Source organism: Pararge aegeria, chromosome 11 (assembly GCF_905163445.1).
Source record: "Pararge aegeria chromosome 11, ilParAegt1.1, whole genome shotgun sequence".
In the NCBI taxonomy this organism is placed as follows: Eukaryota; Metazoa; Arthropoda; class Insecta; order Lepidoptera; family Nymphalidae; genus Pararge; species Pararge aegeria.
In genome coordinates this window covers 18,093,997-18,115,360 of record NC_053190.1, presented here as the reverse complement: position 1 = coordinate 18,115,360, position 21,364 = coordinate 18,093,997, and the positions used below count along the sequence as shown (strand labels likewise).

The window sequence follows — 21,364 nt, the reverse complement described above, 5'->3', positions numbered from 1 at the left end:
GCTGAGTTTCTGGCCGACTCTTCCCAGTGGAATCTGCCTTCCGAACCGGTGGAAGAGTCACTAGACAAGTCTTGCTGCAAAACGTTTCAGAAGTGCTTCTTATTAACTAGGTCTACTTAAAACAAATTAATTTTGATTTTTTTAATGCTACTTTCACGCAGCAACGGAGCACACAAAGTGAATAGTTGAAAAAGTAGGTATGTATTAGTATAACCTTGTATTGTTTCCAGATGATGATCTTGTCGCCCACATCCACCTCCTTCGGCATATGGCGCGAGGTGCCCATACCGATGTATCTGGAGTGCTTTATGTTCAACATAACAAATGTTGAGGACATCGTGGCGGGAAAGAATGTACCCGTACAAGTTGAACAGCTGGGGCCGTATGTGTACAGAGAATTTCATATAAAGGTTAGTTTCACTTTTAATATGAATCCTGTCTAGTATAATAAATGCTAAAATAAATAAATAAATAAATATACTACGACAATACACACATCGCCTTCTAGCCTCTCAGTAAGCGTAGCCTGTGTTACGGGTACTAAGATTGCTGATAAATATTTTTATGAATGATATACACATACATCCCTACTAATATAATAAATGTCAATGTAAGTTTGTTTGTTACGCTTTCACGCAATAAAAAACCTTAATCCACGCAAATCGTAGTCGCGAGCATCAGCTAGTTGAATAACAAAATAAGTTAAGTACTAATGAGTTGTACTTCATACTAAAAAATGAGTCTTAGTTACTAGAAATAAAACTGCCGGCAGATCGGAATACAGTTATCACTTATCAGCCGACAGCCGACTGGCGCAGTGGGCAGCGACCCTGCTTTCTGAGTCCTTGGCCGTGGGTTCGATTCCCACGACTGGAAAATGTTTGTGTGATGAACATGATTGTTTTTCAGTGTCTGGGTGTTTATCTGTATATTATAAGTATTTATTTATTTATATCCATTAAAATATTCAACAGCTATCTTAGTACCCATAACACAAGCTACGCTTACTTTGGGTCTAGATTGCGATGGGTGTATTGTCGTAGTATATTTATATTTATTTATTTATTATTTACCCCTCCCCTTCCCGGGTGTCGTACGAGGCGACTAAGGGTGAACAGTCGCAGGCAAGAGTTAATAGTTAGTTTATCATATTTAGCTTAGTCAGTTACTGTTAGCGCAACGAATTCTAGATTATCTGTTAAAGTCAAGTATTAGATAATAGGTCATTACTCTGTATTTATATCTCTATTTTGTTCTAATAAATAAACATACTCGATTATTTTCAACGGCTTAGCAAATATAGGTAATAGCATTTCAACTATTTTCATTCAATTCATTTTATGACGACCTCCCTGGCGCAACGGTGAGCGCTGTGAATTTAAGAACCCGGGTTCGATTTCCGGAAAATGTTTGCGTGATGAACATTAATGTTTTTAGTGTCTGGGTGTTTATATTTATGTTATAAGTATTTATGTATATTGTTCATAAAATATTCGTCAGTTATATTTGTAGTTATAACAAAAGCTACGCTTACTTTGGGGCTAGATGGCGATGTGTGTATTGTCATAGTATATTAATTTATTGATGATACAATACATAGTTTTTTTACGACCCATCGCGCAGGCGGTGGGCGCTGCGGTCTCTTAAGTGGGAGGTCCCGGATTCGATCCACAGGCCACAAGGGCAATTTTTTTTTTATAATGTTAAGCCACTGACGGAATCTGCTGACAAGCATTTAAACGGTACCATACCACGAAGAAACCGAGTAGTGGGTATGGGATTATCCATAAACCATATAATATCCATAAACTTAGCAGGTTAGCCCGATACCATCGTAAACTACTCATTATTTACCACCAAGGGACGCTGAAGTTAAGCGCTATCTGGTAATGAAAAAAAAAAAACATTATTTATTTAAAGGGGATTGCTCACAAAGTTACTATGGCACACATATCGAAGCTAAACATAATAAAAAAATAAACTATCACCGATTTACTCGCCGCTTTAAAGCGAATAAAAGGCGTTTATAAAGCAAATTTTGCCTACTTGGATGAAAAAAAAAACATACGTAGCTATTTAGTAATTTAATCGTGAAACCATTATCTGTTTAAATTCCATTTCGATACTCCGAGCAAAGCGCTTTATTAATAGTATGTTTTATATACATAAGTTTTAATGAACTCTGGACAAGCAGATAATGTTATGCAGTATCCGTCAATGATAAGAAAGTTAAAAATACAGATGATTTTATTTGTACGAAAAGGGCATTAACATACAATTATTGTATGTTTTCCGATAATTGTATGTTAATTATGAGTATAGTTTACCTACTGCCATCGTGAAATATTTTGTATGTAGTTTTGATAAATAAAACACACTCAATTATTTTCAACGGCTTAGCAAATACAGGTAATACTTAGGTACCTGCATTTCAACCATTTTAGGTCCTGGGTTCGAATCCCGGTAAGGGCAAATTGAGAATTTATTGTTTCTGAATTTTTTCTGGTCTGGTCTGGTGGGAGGCTTTGGCCGTGGCTAGTTACCACCCTACCGACAACGACGTGCCGCTAAGCGATTAAGTGTTCGGGTGCGAGTGGTCGCGTAGAAACCTATTAGGGTATGACTACCATATTCCTTAACAGGTTAGCCCGCTTACTATCTAAAACTGCAACATCAGCAGCAGATTTACCTATTCTACTTATTATTAATAATAATAATAGACATGCAAAGGCGGCCTTATTGCTGCAAGCAATTCTAGATGGATTTATCGCCCCCGAAACCCCCTGTATACTAAATTTCATGAAAATCGTTGGAGCCGATACCGAGATTCCAATAATATATATAGAACATAGAAGAATTGCTCGTTTAAAGATATAACATTAGCATTCCTTTTTTTAACTACCCATTTTTTTCTCGTCTTTGAACCGTTTTACATAATGTTTTAAAGAAGTTACTATATGTTTTAATCATTCAGAAATAAGAGGCCCCTGACAAACAGTCAGACAATTTCTCCAAGTAAACTCTGTGACCTCATTTCGCTCAAATATTACTAATTATCTATTATTAATAATAATATTATAATAATAGATAATTAGTAATATTTAATTAGTGATATTATCTGACTGTTTGTGAGGGGCCTCTTATTTCTGAATGATTAAAAACATATAGTAACTTCTGTAAAACATTATGTAAAACGGTTCAAAGACGAGAAAAAAATGGGTAGTTAAAAAAAGGAATGCTAATCTTATATCTTTAAACGAGCAATTCTTCTATCTTCTATATATATTATTGGAATCTCGGAATCGGCTCCAACGATTTTCATGAAATTTAGTATACAGGGGGTTTCGGGGGCGATAAATCGATCTAGCTAGGATTCATTTTTAGAAAATGTCATTTTATTCGTGTGTTCCGGTAATAACCGATTTAGTGCAGAACGAAGTTGCACGGGTCATCTAGTTTATAAGAATATAAGGTTACCTGGCAGAGATCACTTTTAGTGATAAGGTCGACTTTTGCTTCTAATTTTTCTTCATATTCCTTAACAAGTGTTCTTTTTTTTTAATTTCTCCTTTACTACGCAATAAAGATGTTCAAATAAAATAAATAAATAAAAGTTATAGATACGTTTTGTAGGCATTATCCAAGCTCTTTGGACGGCCGATTGGGGCAGTGGACATTGACACTGTTTTCTGAGTCAAGGCTGTGGGTTCGATTCCCACATCTGGAGAATGTTTGTGTGATGAACATTAATGTTTTCCAGTGTCTGGGTGTTTATCTATATATAATAAGTATTTATGTATATTATTCATTAAAATATTCATCAGTCATCTTAGTACCCATAACACAAGCTACGCTTACTTTGGGGCTAGATGGCGATGTGTGTATTGTCGTAGTATATTTATTTATTTATTATATTATTCTACAACTTTTTTCTAGAACTCCATCATATACCGACCTCTCATCGTTAAGGTAGCGTTTGTAAGAGACCTTTTCAGAGTTACTTTGTAAATCCGACTACCACTAGAAGGTCTTTTCAGTTTTTAGAGTAATATATAGCCTATGGCATTCACAAATAATATGGCTTAATATATATAGGTGAAAGAGTTTTCAAAATCGTTTTACCGCGAAATCCTCACAAACTCACTAACTTAACGTCTTTAAGTATAGAAGTATAGATTAGAAAGCTGAAGAGTTGGTTTGTTTGAACGAGCTTATCTTAGGAACTACCGGTTCGGTAAAACAGCTTTAAGTGATTTGTTTTGGATAGTGCGTTTATCGAGGAAGGCTATTTAACATCACGCTACGATCAATAGCAGCAATACCACAGAATGAAGAACATATAGAACCCTCATTCAACCATTATTGCATGCAGTGCATTGTGCCCAAAAACAGTATAAACGCCCCGCGCAGCTGTCTCTTCACACCCGCAGAATGTTGCTATCTCACACACTTTTCCCATTTTCCCAACTTTATGGTAAACGTTTAGAATATTAGAGGTAAAATAATTACTGTCAACTACTAAAATAGTGTGTTTATTTCCTCATTGCTATCAAATATTTTTTTTGTTAATTGCATTTCGGAATAGTCGAGCAAAATTTAAAAGAGATATTTTTTGCAACGCTAGCTCGGCTTTTCTTCTTCTATGGTAGTACCGCCACTGGCTCTTACGTCTAGTGGATCAATTACATCCAGAACGCAGCAAGATGAGAGTTTGAATATGTATCCATAGAAGTTTTATATCCCGCCGATGTAATTCCGAAGTCCACGCAGACGAAGTCGCGGGCAGAAGCTAGTCATTTGTAATATTAGCAAGGATTTGTTGCAATCAGCGATAATTACATTAATTAGATACATACGACACTGGCTAATTTATTAAAAGAGGAATTTGACCTCCGATACCAGACTGGAGCAAATCGGCACCTATATACTTAATCAATATTTAATCAGAACAGGTGTACGATTGATCGTCGCAGACAACAAATTAAGGTGAAGTAATAATACCACAGCGGTGATAGCCCAGTGAGTAGGAGCTCGACTTCACTTTAGGAGGGGCCGAGTTCGAATCCCATCACGCACCTCCGAACTTTTATAATTTATGTGCATGTTAAGTTAACCGACATACCTGAGAGTTCTCCATACTGTTCTCAAAGGTGTGTGAAGTCCACCAATCCGCAATGAGCCAGCGTACGCTACGTCCTCAACCCGTTGACCTCCTCATTGTACGAGGAGAATAAGTTGATATGCTGATGATGAATAAGAAAATATATACAATGAAAATCAAGCTTAATTTGCTTTTTAACTAAATGTAAAAAACTCTTTCCTATTTTATTTTTCGTAGTTTATGGACGAATCGTGATGCATTTTTAAGTTTCATGAAGTGTTGTGTCTGGCAATGGCTCTAATTAACACGCTTGTATCCGCCCAAGGCACTTATTATATTCTTTATTGCCATACTGTATCTTGAACTAAATTATTACCAATTTATTTTATAATTTAACAATATGGCAAATGGCCGCAAACTCAGCCTTATGTCTGCTCCAGTATCAAACTGAGCAAACCACCGCGTCGCCCGTTGCGTTGCGATGTTGAATAATTAACACGTTTGTGTCTGTCCAAGGGTTTAAATCACAAATTTGTGTCTGATCAAGGCCCCAAACAACATATTTGTGCCTGACAAATATTCTAGTTCTACAATTTTTGTCTGACCAACGCTACATTGTCACCAGGAGAACATAACGTGGAACGACAACAACACAGTGACGTTTTACAACAAGCGGACGTGGGTCTTCCAACCGGAAATGTCCAACGGCAGCTTGTCTGATGGCATCACCAGCATAAATCCTATCGTGGCGGTAAGACAATCAGATTATTTCTTATTTTCTTTGTTTCATTTGAACTTTAACTTAATCTGAACTTACAGTTACCTTTAATTTATAAAACAATATATTTTTATATCATCATCTTCTTTAAAGTAAAGTAAATATACGCCTCTTGCATTCTACTTCTTTCTTCACGTTTCTGTTTTTATTTTATGGTTGTATATGTATGTTAATAAATTATTGGTTGTTCTCCTAGAGTTTTATCAACTGTCGGAGGATTGGCACAGGTGTGGATATAATAGACAAAGATTTTAAACTAATATTTTCGTTGTTAACCAACTTTTCTTAAATATACTTCAACGAGTACATACCACGATAATATTTTAGGATTCGTCGATATTTCGACCCGTGGTCACGACGGGACTACGTAGGTATGACATCTCGTACCTACGCAGTCCCGTGACCACGATCCATGCAACTGGGTCGAAATATCGTCAAATCCAAAAAGATTATCGTGGTATGTACCCGTTGATCTATGCTTAAGAAATGTTGATTAACCACGAAAATATACTTAAGAATAAACTATATTTAAGAAATAATATACAAATAAAATAAGAGATTTGCCGTGTTTTGGCAGCTCGTTATTTTTATCCCTTGTCAGGGATTTAACGTGTTTGCTTGTTCTGTAAAGGATTATAAGTTTAAAAAGAAAAATCCTATTAAACTAGTTAAATTTTCTCCTTCCCAGACCATAGCCTACATATTGCGTCACCAGCCCAAAGCTATAAGAGTCACGGTGAACGTGTTCATGAGGATGTTTCATGAGAACATGTTCATAACGGCCAACGTGTCCTCGTGGCTGTTCGACGGGATACAGGACCCGGTGCTGGACATCACGAAACGCTTCCCCGATTTTCCCATCAACATCCCCTTCGACAGGTTCGGGTGGTTTTATGAGGTGAGTCTTATCTACTTTAAAAACTTCTTTAGTCTTGTAGCGGTCTCCACAATACTAAACTAGATGGCGCCACAAAGATACTGCATCGCGCTAATGAACTGATGAATGAATGGTCGGATCTCAGTCCCCGGGCACGATCATCCGCTTGCAGGAAGATCTTCCTGTTCGTACTGTCGAGCACATCGCCAAAGCTTCCGTACAGCCGCGTTGAACGTTTTTTTAAAGGGGAAAAACTTATGGGTTCCCGTCACCAATGACCTCGACATGCTCGTGACATAATGAGCTAGACTAGTGACGCGTTATATCTATCGCCTGCGGCTTTTGTACGGTCTACAGGTACAAGTATCACAAGTACGATCAAAAATCTTTTGAAAGAATAATATACATACATACTAATATACACCAACATACTAAAATTTACATAGAGTTTTACTCTATGTCAATTTTAGTATGCTGGTAGAATATTTTAGGTAGTATTAGGATATATTCCATATAATTTATTTTAGTTTTATCTATTGTTTAGTTATTTCCACACTAACCCGCTCTAGCGGATTTCCTCTTGCCAAAGGTTGTCTGGGAGAGATAACTTAAAGGACAAGCGACCTTTGCACGCTAAAATATGTACTCTTTTAATTATTTTTTTCTTTTGTGTTTGCAATAAAGATTTCGAACAAACAAACAAACAAACGAATAATTAGGTACACTATTACATTGTATATATGTAAAAACACTAAAAAAATATTCGTGTTCATCACACAAACATTTTCCAGATGTGGGAATCGAACCCGCGGCTTTGGACTTACAAAGCAGGGTCGGGTATTAGTAAATACATAAAAAAAACCTTTTCTCTCAACTTTTTCAAGTTTTACTTCTTTTGATGCGTTAGGGAAAAATGGTGAGGGTAAAATTTTACTATGCGCGCGGACACCGTCACAAAAAACCGACACCCTGAAGTTAGGTTATAAGGTTTGACAGTGTACACTTATAATTGTCAAAATCTGCGGGGTCATTCCGGTGGTTTAATTGGTTCAATTGTACAAAATCTCAATATTTAATATTGAGTGAAACTTGGTTGTCCGAAAATGAGTCTATTAGTATTCCAAATTTAATAATTTTTATTATGTCCATTTCTTTAATTATTTAGGAATATTTTTATTGTGAAATGTAAATAAACTTTAAATGCGTTATAGTAAAACTTTCAATGTATTAAATACCTTTTTTCTATTGTTTGTGTCGTTTTATCTACAAACGTAGAGTAAGGCGAAAGATAACACTTTTGAAAAGATTTTTATCTTGTTACGCTAAAGAAGTATAACTTCTAACTCGTGTACAAAAGTACACACACGTTTTTTATTATGTTTATATTTTGATTATAGATTGTGATGCAAATTTAATTGGGACTGTATAATTTTAAGATAAGCCTTAGCTGGGTAACGTGATTTGTTTCACAATTTTTGCGAATATATAAGAAGCCGTGAACTAATTTTATATGTATTTACGCGTGACACATTTAGCAAGTCGACTCACTAGAGGGTCAAAGATAAAGTAAACAAATGATACTGGCACACGGAAACGATTGTTATATGCACATTATCGTTATACTTTGGAAGTAACTAGTCCGACTAGTTATGTAATGAGAGAAAATTAAACAATTTGACGGCCGATTGGCGCAGTTTGCAGGACCCTGCTTTCTGAGTCCAAAGTTGTGGGTTCGATTCCCATCCTGTTCCATGTTCCCGTGCTTTAGCAGGTGGACACGTTAATTATATCCCTCGTCAGGGGATATAATTGGGGGATAAAATTTTCGTCTCCTGCCTGTTCTAGCTCTGTAGTGGCGTGCACTGAGAGGTTTTTCAGGGTCATCATTATGTTTATTTATTCATTTAATTATTGGGGACACTTAAACATACACATTTTACATTGAACATTTTAAATATTTTTTTTTTATCACATACAATATCATGAGCTTATGTGAATGTCAATAACAAGTCCTGCGTGAGGAAACCTGCATGCCTGAGAGTTCTCCATAATGTTCTCAACGGCGTGTGTCCACCTATCAACACTTGGCCAGCGTGGTGGTGGACTATGGCCTAAACTAAATATTGTTACACTATAAAATGATGTTGGAAAAGAGCAATCTGCTGAGTTTCTTGCCGGCTCTTCTCAGTGGAATCTGCCTTCCGAACCGGTGGTAGAGTCACTACAAACAGACAGGCTTGACGTTTCAAAAGTGCTTATAAACTAGGCCTACTTGAAATAAATGAATTTAGAATTTTGAAACCCTTCTCATTCTGGGAGGAGAGCTGTAGTTGGCCGGTGACGGGTTGATAATGATGGTATAATAAATGATATCACTCCGTATTCTATAGTCCGACAGTGGTGGGAATAATAATCTTTATTAATATTAAACGGGTTACGAACCAAATGTACCTGCACATACCAACGATCACATCTGTCTGACATTAAAGATTTCGCAAAAAAACGACCTTCCTATGCTAATAAGGCGATACTGATACGAATGACAAAGCATGCCTACACGCTTATTTGATTAAGATTTTGTTATTGATTAAATTATTATACGGATGACAAGTAATTATTCATAGTAGGTGTTAGGGTAAAAGTGTCGGTATATCGATTATTTAGGAGTGGTTATAAATATAAATAAAACGCACATAACTCCGTGGTGCGTGCTGGGGCTCGAACTCTGTCCTCACGAAAGGAAAGCCGACGCTTTATTTTATTCTTTTTTATGAATGTTCTTCACGATATTTTCCCTCACCGTCGAAGCAAGTGATATTTTAATTACTTGAAACGCACATAACATAGATAAGTTATAGGTGCGTGATGGGAATCGAACTCGAACAAAGTGAAGTCGAAGTCCTGGGCTATCGCCGATCCCTGCTGGTACTGGTACAATGTTAGTTATATTATCAATATCGTAACAAGATTTAGATAACATTTGGTTATCAAAAGGCCGTAGTCCACCACGCTGGCCCAGTGCGGGTTTCTGCATTATGGAAGAAAACGCTTAGGCATGCAGGTTTCCTCACGATGTTTTCTTTACTTAATATACACGAGTACACTCGTAACAGAAAAGTTAGAGGTGCGTGCTGGGAATCAAACTCGGCCAAAGTTTAGTCGAAATCCTACCCAACGTGCTACTGCCGAATCCTACTGTTACTGGTACAATATTAGTTATATTATCAAAATTCTAACAAGATTTAGATAACATTTGGTTATCAATCAGTGCTAGCTATACGGTAGGTAGGTAATTAATAAATGATTACAAATATTGAGAATTATGATGTAATTGATATCCGTTCTTATATTATGAATGCGAAAGTATATTATAGATGCATGTTCCGTTCAACCAGTGCACAGATTTTGAGAAAATTTTGCGCAAACATTCTTACATAATATACATGCTTTTATTTCGGGCTCAACTATATTTTGAAAATTAAGTTTAATTTGCTATACCTACTCCGCGAAAAGCAGGAGAATCTGTATGGTGTAATTTAGGATCTTTTCAGTCTTTATAAATTATAATGCACACCAAACAGATCTTCAGCAATATAGGGTACTACGCACGTTTCGCTCCGATACCACAGCATCCTCTGGAGATGTTGACTTTACAATGAATAATTGTTAAGTTACTTCTTTATTTATTTATTCAATTAAAGTCCATTACAATGTCATATAGTTGATAATGTTTACATTTGAAATGGAACCCTGGGAGGGCGCTGTATTCATTAACAACACATTATAGGGAAGAGACCGGGAAAATTAAGTTAAATAGTCAAAAATTTAATTATCCAATTAGGCTCATAGATGGCACTTTGATGCGTAAGTTGCATAAATTGTAAGCACATGGTACGGAAATGATGGCGATAACTAAATTCGTAACTTTAAAACTAAAGCTGCGAGTGTTCTCAACGCGCCTTGGTTTAAAAAGATGCCCACAACAAACATACAGAGCAATAATCCACACACAAGCTTTTTTATCGTTTACGTAATGTGTTATAGTAAAATTATAATTATTTTTAGTATATAATAGATTAAACAGCTTTCGCTGATGCCTATATATCATTTCTTGTGCTCTTTGTATTTTTGACGTTTGTCCAGTCTATTCCTATATTGATTCAGTGATACTGCAGTCACTACATCTTCAGGCAAGGCATTCCATATTTGTATAACTCTATTGCTGATAAAGTGCTTGGAAGGATTAGACGATGCCTGCTGTAATCCAAGTTTGAGACCATAGCCCCTAAATCTGGGGTAACACTTTTTTGAAAATATTTCCTCAAAATTTAGAATGTTGTAATACTTATTTCATATTTTATAAGTTTCAATGAGATCGCCTCTTTCTCTTTTAGTATGAAAGGACTTGTCTTACAGCTTAAGTTTAATACAAACATTGAACTTATTAAGATACATCTCCAAGATACATCCGGTCAACCGGTTTTATTGTACTAATTTCCAACCGGTTTCGGTCACTAACCCTGGTATCCTCATCACTTAGGTTAAGGTTTCAGAATCCTTTATTTGATTGATTAAATAGAAAAATAGTTGCCATTTTCATTTACCAAAATAAGCGTCATGTTTTTTTTTTTGATAATTGTTTATAATTCGGTAAATCATTTAGTTTCCTTGGAAATATTTGTATCAATGAATCGGCAAAACAAATAATAATACCTATCAATCAATTGAGAACCCAAAGGTGTTAACCACACTTAACATAATTAGGTTCTTTGACCTTTCAAAGCGTGAAAAAATACGTTACGCCACGTTTATTAAAACCCTAAAGTTCTGACTCTCATGATGGAATAATGGAAATTTACTGAGATCACTATCTTTCCCACTATCCGTATGCAACCGCCCCCTGTCGAAACAGAAGATGCAAAAAAATGCCTAATAAGCTTTCAAATACGCGAAAAACACTCTGAATTATGTATTTATTTAGTTGTAATTTAATTAGATTTGTTTTGTTCCCTCATATAGTAATGGCTGCAGAATACTAACATAGATTAAGTTAATGTGTTTGCTTTTCTCAGCTCTTGGATAGTTTTAAGTGGTTGATTTACTTGGTTTGTAAATTTGAACATAAATATGTATTTATGATCCAATTTTTGCATTTTTTCTCTTGGATAGAAGCAGGCGTTACTTTGCGGAAATCCATAATGTATTATGAAAATTAAGCTTAATTTGCTATACTCCGCGAACAGCAGGATAATCTGTATGGTGTAATTTTATAATTACTTCAATCCGTATAGTAATGGCTACAGAATACTAACATAGATTAAGTTGCTTTTCTCAGCTCTTGGATAGTTTTAAGTGTATTTACTTACAATGAATTATTGTTAAGTCAGTCAGTGTTTGGTGTGGAGTATACGGATTGAAGTAATTATAAATTACACCATACAGATTCTCCTGCTGTTCGCGGGGTATAGCAAATTAAGCTTAATTTTCATAATCTACTAAAAATAATAATATCACTGCTAACTACGTATATAATTATAATATTTTATCCTACTATACGTATATTACTCTTTATTAAGTGTTAATAAAGAGCAGCGTGCAGTGAGGCAATTAGGGCGTTACATCACAGCGATTGCTGCAGTGAATACGTTTCGATCGGAACTGACTTTCGCTTATTGAATAATTCACACTTGCGCTGCGTGTTGTACAATATCTAACTTCCAACGATGATTCACTCGGCTTCCTGATACACTTAGGGTCCGTTCACACAGACCGGCTCGGAGAGCATCGGCCTGCTTTTTTCTTTTCACACAGACCGGGTCGTATACGCTTGGAATTGGCCGGAGCGGAGCCGCCAACTATTTCACATCGACCGGCTGGAAGAGATCTGAAAGCGGGTGCGGTTGGATGTGCTCGGAGCCGGTCGGATGCGCTCGGAGTCGGGTGGATACACTACAAAGGCAGTGCCAGTATTCCGCGCAGTCTAAGTTTTGTTTTCGGTGTGTTAACGTGTGCTTTTCGAAACATGGATTTAGATAGCTCCGACGAAGAAATATATTTGTTAGCAAGATTACTTGAAATAGAACATAGGAAACGTAAGCGCAAGCGGAAACAAATATGGGTAAAACATATTTGGAAAAACAGACTAATCCATGGGGAGTTTCACACCATTTTCGAGGAATTGAAGAGAGATAGCCTAAAATTTTATGAGTATTATCGTATGGAATATTGGCAATTTTTGAAATTGACAGATTTGTTAAGAGTACATATAACAAAAAAGACTACAAATTATCGTTGCACCATTACAGCCGAAGAAAGGTTAACGGTAACTTTAAGGTAAATAAAAAACAATTATTTATACTAATCATGTTATTTAGATCACAAAATCACAGCCCTCCATTTATTAAGCATTGTTTACGTTAATGAAATGTAAATTACTTATACTAATCATGTTAAATAACACAAACATCTAAATAGATCACAAAATCACAGCCCTCCATTTATTAAGCATTATTTACGTTAATGAAATGTAATTAAATAGTACAGATTTGTGTGTGTTTAATTATTATTATTATAATTATTATTGTTTTTGATTGTTTATTATTTTGTATTTTGTGTGCTGGTATTGTACCCGTAAGTAGTCTGATCTGGATAGTTTTGAGGAATATAGGTTTCGTTTGACACTAGGTAAGTAGATTGATTAGTCGATGGCGGTGAATTTATAGACAAAGAATAATTCAAATCTGTACTATTTTCATACAGACTTAATTCAGCTTCATTAACAATGTTAAACACGCGCCTTTTAATTCGTGCTTGGACTTCTTTTGGGAATGTTTCCACTGTATCTGACATAGACAAAAAAAAATTACGTAATGCCTTGTCACGGGGTGTAGTATTTCTTTTTTCTTCAAGATACTCTTCGAAAACCGTAGCAACATCTTTGCTTAAGCGTGGTCTCTTTTTCGAGCCAGAAGTACTTGCAAGCGATTCAACTTCAGAATGGTCAGAACGTTTAGATGATGTCGATGGTGGTGGTATTGGTGTGCCAGGCTCTGAATCATCCGATGATAATGTTACATTAGATATTTGGTTTCGATTGCGAAAAAATGGTATTATAAAAGAAAGTTCTTTTTCAAATTTTATCAATTTGGACGTAGTTGCACCATCGCCACTCTTGCCTTTTCGGTTATAATAGGCTTTTCTGAAGTTATCTCGCAGTTTCTTCCAACGATCCTGGCACTGCGTCACTGGAAAGAACAGAAATGAAAAATTAATAACATAACTCTTTTTTATTTTATAGTTCGTTTTGGTACGGCAGTCTTATATTTCTATTTTGTGTGTTTGTTTTATTTTTACAGATTCCTCATCACTGGTTGCAGTTTCAAAAACTTGTCATTTAATTTTCGAATGGGAATTTCTACAGTTCATTCAATTATTCATGAGACAATCAGAGTAATTTGTGATGTTTTGATGCCCATAGTTATGCAGATGCCAGATGAAGAAATGTGGGAAAAGGTTTCACGTGATTTCTTTAATATTTGGAATTTTCCTAACTGTTTGGGCGCTATAGACGGAAAGCATGTCAATATACAGGCACCAGATAATAGTGGAAGCTTATACTATAATTATAAAAACTTTTTCAGTACAGTGTTACTAGCTGTGGTCGACGCGAAATACAGTTTTTTAATTGTTGATGTCGGATCATATGGTAAAAATAGCGACGGCGGAATTTTACAGAATTCAAAATTTTGGAAAAAACTCAACACCAATAAGTTAAAGCTGCCCCCAAATAAACCTCTACCTAGTACCACTGAAAGCTTACCACATGTTTTTATAGGAGACGAGGCATTTCCTTTGAGCAATAATATATTGCGGCCGTATCCAAGAGAACAAGCAAGAACAGAATTATCAAAAAAAGTATTTAATCTGCGTTTAAGCAGGGCAAGAAAAGTCGTAGAATGTGCATTTGGAATGCTAACTCAAAGATTTGAAATTTATCAAAAACGAATGAAAATTCAGCCGAAGTACTGTGATTTAATTATATTAGCAACTACATGTTTACATAATTTTTTAATAGAAAATCGGACGCCAGGACAAGAGAATGAATTTCACAGCAATATAAATTTATTAACAGCAATAACAGACAATAATAATGAAAACAGTTCTAATAGCGACGCAGTTCTAACCACAAGGAATAAATTTAAGGATTATTTTTCATCAAGTGGTGCTTTAGATTGGCAAGATCAAGTGGCTACGCGAGTTTCTTAAGTTATATTTAATAAAAATTGTCTACTACATAAGTATATTCTAACGATCAGATACTCAAACGAGTTTTTAAAGTAAGGGCGCATTTAAACTCATGTTATTCCTATTTTGACTTTGAATCTAACACGTCGCAGCACGAGTTTAAGAAGCCCTTGCTTTAAAATTCGTTTGAGTATCTGGGGGAAGTGTAAAACAATGAAAACCTTACTTACCACTTATTCCGAGACATTTGCTAATTTCCTCCCATGCATTGTCTTTCATTATCCGATCGCTATATGATGGCTTGGTTATGTCAAATAAACACTCATATTTTGACACGAGTATTATTAATTTTTCATCATTCATCTTTTCGTACAAGTACGCACAACTATTACGTTCAAATGTTGCTATCAAAATGGCGGTCGGCGCGGCCGCAGCGGGCACGCAATCGGAGCCGATCGGCTACGCGATAGAGAAAGAGCACGCAATCGGAGCCCATCGGCTGCGCGAGCGAGAAAGAGCACGCAATCGGAGCCGACAGGCTGCGCAAGCGAGAAAGAGCACGCAATCAGAGCCGATCGGCTGCGCGAGCGAGAAAGAGCACGCAAGCGGAGCCGGTCGGCTCCTTTTATTACTTCACACGAAGCGCGTTCAGGCATTTTTAATGACAAAAAAGGTGCAAATGCAAAAATAAACTTTACTACAATCACTCAAAACACTGTTTCCAACGTGATAAAAATCTGCTCTCCTCTCCGAGCCGGTCTGTGTGAACGGACCCTTACGTATCAAATGTCAGGCCGAATGACCTTTTAAAAACGTGTTAGTGAATTTAAGTATTTATTAGTGAATTTAATTTAAGTAAATAATCGTTTGTAACTGTTGTCCGCTTTCTTCGTCCGTTCGTTTGTATTATTTGTTTATTGTTATTTATAGTATTTAAATAAATGCATTGTACTTTTTTTCATGCACCCTCTAACTTTGGGGCTAGGTCACAGAGGAGAAGCGAAACAGAGTCAAATGTTCTAAGAAGCGAGCAAAATTTATATCTATTTTAGTAGGGTTGGCACAAGAGTATACAATTTAATAAAAAATAGTTATTTGTTCAACAAGATGGCAAAGTTTGTTTTTATTGTGATTGCCTAGTTAAAATCCCGAGCTAGTGAAGGATTCGAGCTAGGAAGAATTAGGTAAATTGGAATCCCGAGTCTAGTGAGGCATTCCAAGGCACAAGAAACATAAAACTTTGCTATCGCGTGATACATACAATTCAATAGCGAGAAAATACAAGATGTAAAAGAAATATTTATTGAAACATTAAGGCATTTTTACATTTAGGATATTTTTATTAAAACACTAGGTATTCTTTAATAGTGTTTAAATAAAAAATTACCTTTAAACACTATTTAAATTATTAAATTACTAGCCGCGACTTCGTCTGCGTTTGATTTTGTTTTTTGATGTGGCATTCAATTTAATTGTAGTTCTAAAAAAAATTAAAGTATTCAGTATCGCTAAGCCTTAAATGAGAGGTTTGCTGCTGTCCACTGAGGAGTTCTGTCCTCTATCTCCAACCACAGTTTGGGCAAATGAAACACATATAATAATCTCTATAGTACAAAAATAATTATTTAAATCGGTTATAATTTGTCCGGTTATGGTGTAAAATCGTTAAACACTTTCACCCACCTCCTAAAGGAACCGAGCTTAATGTCGGGATAAAAAGTATCCTATATTACTTCTAACACTTCCAAGAATATGTGTACAAAGTTTAATGAGGATCGGTTAAGTAGTTTTTGCGTGAAAGCGTAACAAACAAACTTACATTTACATTTATAATATTAGTAGGGATTATCTTTAACATTCAATTAAATGAAAACACGACGCGCGAAGTGTACTGCAGCCCCAGAGTTTGAGCACAGGCCGAGCCGGAATAAACCGATTTCTCTCCGTACGCGTCGTAGCGCCTGTGCTCACGCACACACGCGCCTTAAGCTTGTAGTAGTGTACCTATCGTAGCGCGCTTGTATGAAGCTTTGCCTCTGTTCCGTTTTTCCTCTGTGGCTGATGGCGATGTTTGTATTGTCGTACATTATTTATTTATACCAAAGAACAAGTATTATAATTACTAAGCTGATTTAGATACGTTTTTCTATTATATTAATTGGCGGACCGTGCAAATGGCCCACCTGATGGTAAGTGAAAAACCATCGCCTATTAACAGAGCAGTGCAGTAGTGTCGCCTGAAATTACAATTAATTAAAAAATATATATATTACACTGGCAACCGCGCCCTTCAGACCGGAAAACAGCATTGTAACGATGCTGCTTTGCGGCAGAAATAAGCATGTCTGTAGTGTTTACCCGGACGAGCTCTGTCACAAAGCTTTACTACTACTACTACAACTTTTACTACATTACGGGTTTTTTCAAATCCCTTGAACCGTTTTTTTGCGATCAGAAATAACCTAAGTTACTCTCCGCCCTTTCAACTAAGTCTATGACAAAAATCAAATCGATTCATTTCTTTGTTAGGGCGTAGAGTAAGGACAAACAAACAAATATACATCGCATTTATAATAATACGTATGGATTTAATTTGATACATTTTTCATAAACACCACGCTGGGCAGACGGGGTGATTATCGCAGTAGATATGGCATTGTCTGCTATCGGTTATATTCATATAAAAATCAACCAAACAAGTAACATAAACAGAAATTCGTTATATATCAACGGATCGCTAAAATATTCAATGTAGTTATAAATTAAAAGAAAGAATTAAGAGATTGGATTGGATTATTGGATTAATTTATTCGTGCTTATTTTGTACTGGAACTGCATAGCTAGAACATTAGTGTTCTAAGAAGACAATAGTAAAATAATTCTCAATAATAAATTCGTAATTAAAAACACCTATACATCGATACCCTGCTTCAAAATAAGAATCTTGAATAAAATAAGTTTTTTTTAATATTATTATTTGATGTATATCGAGACATTTAATTTTGGTAACCATCATGTTGGTAATTAGTTTACCCGGTTTCTGCGATTCATGGGGGCTTTTTAATTATATTCAAATCCTACCATTTATCAAGCCTACAAGAATAAGTTCCACTAGCGCCACTTCTTCAGACAATATATTTACAAATATTAACCCAATCACTAAATATATAATAAGTCATTTAGATTCTGATGGTAAATTCTTTCATCTTAAAAATTGGGAGATATTATTGTCTAAACAAAAAATTACATTTGTGCCGGTGACATCAGATCGACTGGAAGAAATAAACACAAAATAAAATAAATAAATATACTACGATACGAACTATACCCCCATGGTCTAGCCCCAAAGTAAGCGTAGCTTGTGTTGTGTAATGGTACACTAAGATGAACGATAAATATTTTTATGAATATTATACATAAACACTTAGAATATACAGATAAACATACAGACACTGAAAAAGACTTTAAAATCAGAAAGTAGGTTCGATACAAACTGCGCCAATCGGCCGTCAAAATGGGAATAGGTCCTCTCATTTTAACGTCTAAACTTGGTCTCAAAAAAATCTAAACTACTTGATCCAGAAAGGTTTCGACTTTGTATTTTCGTAGGTATTAGGTAATTACATATTAAATACCTAAAATACCATGTCACGCTTTTATATTTTATTGCTTTTATCTCTTTTATTTTATTGTTCACGCAATTATAAACTTTACGCTTGTAGTTATAAGGTTCTTTGTAACAATATGATCATGTGCTATTTGACTTTTATATTTCTTTTCAGCGCAACAATTCCAGGGAGTTCGATGGCATTTTCCTCATGAATACAGGAGCCAGTGATTTCTCTCAGCTTGGCAACTTGGAGAAATGGAAGTACTCCAACATGACTGTGTTCCGTGATGAATGTGGTGAAGTCCGGGGATCCACTGGAGAACTGTGGGCACCCGAGATTGGACAGCCCGAGGTTACGATATTTGCCCCTGATATCTGCACGTAAGTTATGCTATCCTAGTACCTACTTCACCAAAGTGTCATCATACGCAAGACCGCGAGAAGTTCGCTGAGCTGACGGCCAACCTCCAGTAGTGGAGTGGCAAAAACAGAGAGAGAGAGAGAGAGAGCACGCCGTTGAGAACATTACATAAAACTCTCAGGCATGCCGGTTTCCTCACGATGTTGTCTTCCACCGTAAAGCAATTGATAATTAAATTGCTTAAATTAAAATGCACATAACTCTGAAAGGTCAGTGGTGCGTGCCGGGGCTCGAACTCCTCTCCACGAAAAGAAAACTGAAGCCTTACCCACTAGGCTACATCGCACTGGTGTGTAAAAATTATCAATATCCCACTACTGGAGTAACGGTGTAAAGTTTCCCAACAGGAGGTGTTGCCCATAATCTGGTGATAACCGTCCGCTGAGCAGATGTGTTGGTGTCCTCAGTAGATTGTAGTAGTAGCACGGAGGACGCTGAAAGAAAGAAAGAAAGAAAGAAAAAGTGTTACAAACAGTATTTCTTATAATAAACAACATAGTATGTTGTAATGTCTGTGTGTAACACCAGGCAGAAAGGGTGTACAGCTCAGCATTTGCCATGCATTTTAGGTACATGCATGCCGCTGATTTTCAGCTGAGACCCGAGAGACAATACGGCAAATCGAAGAGATGAATAAATATAATTAATGAAATTTATTAAGTGAAGCACAGGTTATTCCCATTAAAGTAATAAAAGTGATAAAAGCAGCAAAATTATGAAAAAATAAAAAATCAGAAAAACCGCTGCTTTCTCCGTTGGATTCCTTTAGTCGCCTCGTACGAAGCCTCGGGAAGAGGAGGGGTGGTGACCAATGCATTCTGTCATACGGCAATGTGTATAAATACTATACCTTAATAATCTGTGTTTCGTTCGCTGTCTGTGGGGATTTGTGATCTGTCTTTACATATGGATAAATTTGATGTCAAACTGTTGTAAAATAGAGTTTTATTCCCACCACGCCACACCAATATGGTATGACAAGCTTAGAAACCAAACTCCAACTTTTAAGTCTACATTTTATATTATACAACGTGTAACCGAATTACGAAATAATGTTAAAGGGTGCATAACTATATTTCAAAAGGAATCACCCTGTAAAAATATAAAACAAAAAAAAAAGCATTTGATACACGTTTCTTAACCAGCTAATCGGCTGATTTGTACTGCCACAATTTAGCCATATCTGAACATTGATTAATATTTACAGGCCTACATTGCCTTTCAGTTATGGTGCTCTGGTACTTTTAATTTACATTGCGGCACTTTAGCGTGCTCTTTATGCAAATAATAATGTTAATTTCCGTTGCTGCGTGAAAAGTCAAACTTTTGAATTTATAATATTCTTTATACAGAGTAATAGTATGTATATATAATAAGTCAAAGTCAAATATTGGACCCTGGATAGCCGGGTGTTATTTTTGTTATCACCATCTCACATTGTCATTAGAAAATATTTAAGAAGCAACCTGGTTAGAGCAATTGTTTACACCCAAGCTTTTTTATCGTTTACGTAATCCTTTATACTATAATAGGACTTTTCTATAAGCTTTCGCTTAATACAAACTTTGAACTTCTTTAGTGACATCCCCAAGATATCAACCGGTAATTTATTGTAAAATTGTATACAATATCCTTTAAATGAATTGCTTATTTTGTGTAGTCTAGTGTACTGCACTGCAAGTTTATCTTTGCTTCTAACGTTCAAATTATTGCAGTCACTACACGTAATATATATATATATATATGTATATTTTCTTCATCAGGTACATGGTACTGCCCGATAGCGGCCCCGTCCGAGTTCAGGGCATAGATGGCGTGGAGTACGCGGCCAATGACTCTTTGTTCGACAATGGCCACAATTATCCCAACAAGGTAAATACTTTATTATATTACACGTCAATATTTAGAACATCTGATGACTCTTTTAAGATTTTAATCAGCTCTTCGACGGCCGATTGGCACAGTGGGCAGCGACCCTGCTTTCCGAGTCCAAGGCTGTGGATTCGAATCCCACAACTGGAAAATGTTTGTGTGTTGAACAAGAATGTTATTCAGTATCTGGGTTTTTATCTTATATTTATGTATGTTATTCATAAAAATATTAATTCGTCATCTGTCGACCCATAACACCAGCTACGCTTTCTTTGGGGCTAGACCTTCCGAACTGTTTATAATATAGCTACAAACAGACCGACCTAGGTTTAGGGACTTCAATCTCCAAATATGCACAGGGTATGCAGATATTTATTATTTTCATTGGTAACTTGAATACTACATAAAGACAGATAATTTAGAGTAGCTAGATATTTCAAAAAAGATGTCTTGAAGCTCAA

General features: G+C 35.9%; 3 protein-coding genes across 4 annotated transcripts in view; 2 read left to right on the top strand and 1 right to left on the bottom strand.

Annotated features, from left to right (window-relative positions):
- Positions 1–21,364, top strand: part of LOC120627252 (protein croquemort-like) — a 53,878-nt gene that overhangs the window by 23,079 nt on the left and 9,435 nt on the right. Inside the window, exons 3-7 of the mRNA XM_039895162.1 lie at positions 231–410; positions 5,727–5,852; positions 6,568–6,777; positions 18,783–18,991; positions 20,795–20,903. Of these exons, the coding sequence (XP_039751096.1) occupies positions 231–410; positions 5,727–5,852; positions 6,568–6,777; positions 18,783–18,991; positions 20,795–20,903 (834 nt within the window). The remainder of the gene's footprint in view (positions 1–230; positions 411–5,726; positions 5,853–6,567; positions 6,778–18,782; positions 18,992–20,794; positions 20,904–21,364) is intronic.
- Positions 12,752–15,198, top strand: LOC120627253 (protein ANTAGONIST OF LIKE HETEROCHROMATIN PROTEIN 1-like). Of its 2 annotated transcripts, XM_039895164.1 has the most exons (3): positions 12,752–13,089; positions 14,112–14,268; positions 14,397–15,198. In XM_039895164.1, exons 1-3 carry the CDS (start codon positions 12,779–12,781, stop codon positions 14,445–14,447), a joined length of 519 nt encoding a protein of 172 aa, XP_039751098.1. In that variant the 5' UTR covers positions 12,752–12,778; the 3' UTR covers positions 14,448–15,198. The 2 variants fall into 2 exon arrangements, with proteins under 2 accessions (XP_039751098.1, XP_039751097.1); XM_039895163.1 differs by having other exon boundaries at positions 14,112–15,198.
- LOC120627254 lies at positions 13,130–15,698 on the bottom strand. Its single transcript, XM_039895165.1, has 2 exons — positions 15,231–15,698; positions 13,130–14,000 (listed from the first exon to the last, which is right to left on the bottom strand). Exons 1-2 carry the CDS (start codon positions 15,361–15,363, stop codon positions 13,354–13,356), a joined length of 780 nt encoding a protein of 259 aa, XP_039751099.1. The 5' UTR covers positions 15,364–15,698; the 3' UTR covers positions 13,130–13,353.

Bases quoted from the DNA above. Each gene is read 5' to 3' on its own strand.
- LOC120627254 (XM_039895165.1), bottom strand. From the start codon at position 15,363: ATGAATGATGAAAAATTAATAATACTCGTGTCAAAATATGAGTGTTTA. The intron at 14,001-15,230 runs GTAAGTAAGGTT...TGTTCTTTCCAG, and splicing joins CAAATGTCTCGGAATAAGTG to TGACGCAGTGCCAGGATCGT.
- LOC120627253 (XM_039895163.1), top strand. From the start codon at position 12,779: ATGGATTTAGATAGCTCCGACGAAGAAATATATTTGTTAGCAAGATTA. The intron at 13,090-14,111 runs GTAAATAAAAAA...TTATTTTTACAG, and splicing joins AGGTTAACGGTAACTTTAAG to ATTCCTCATCACTGGTTGCA.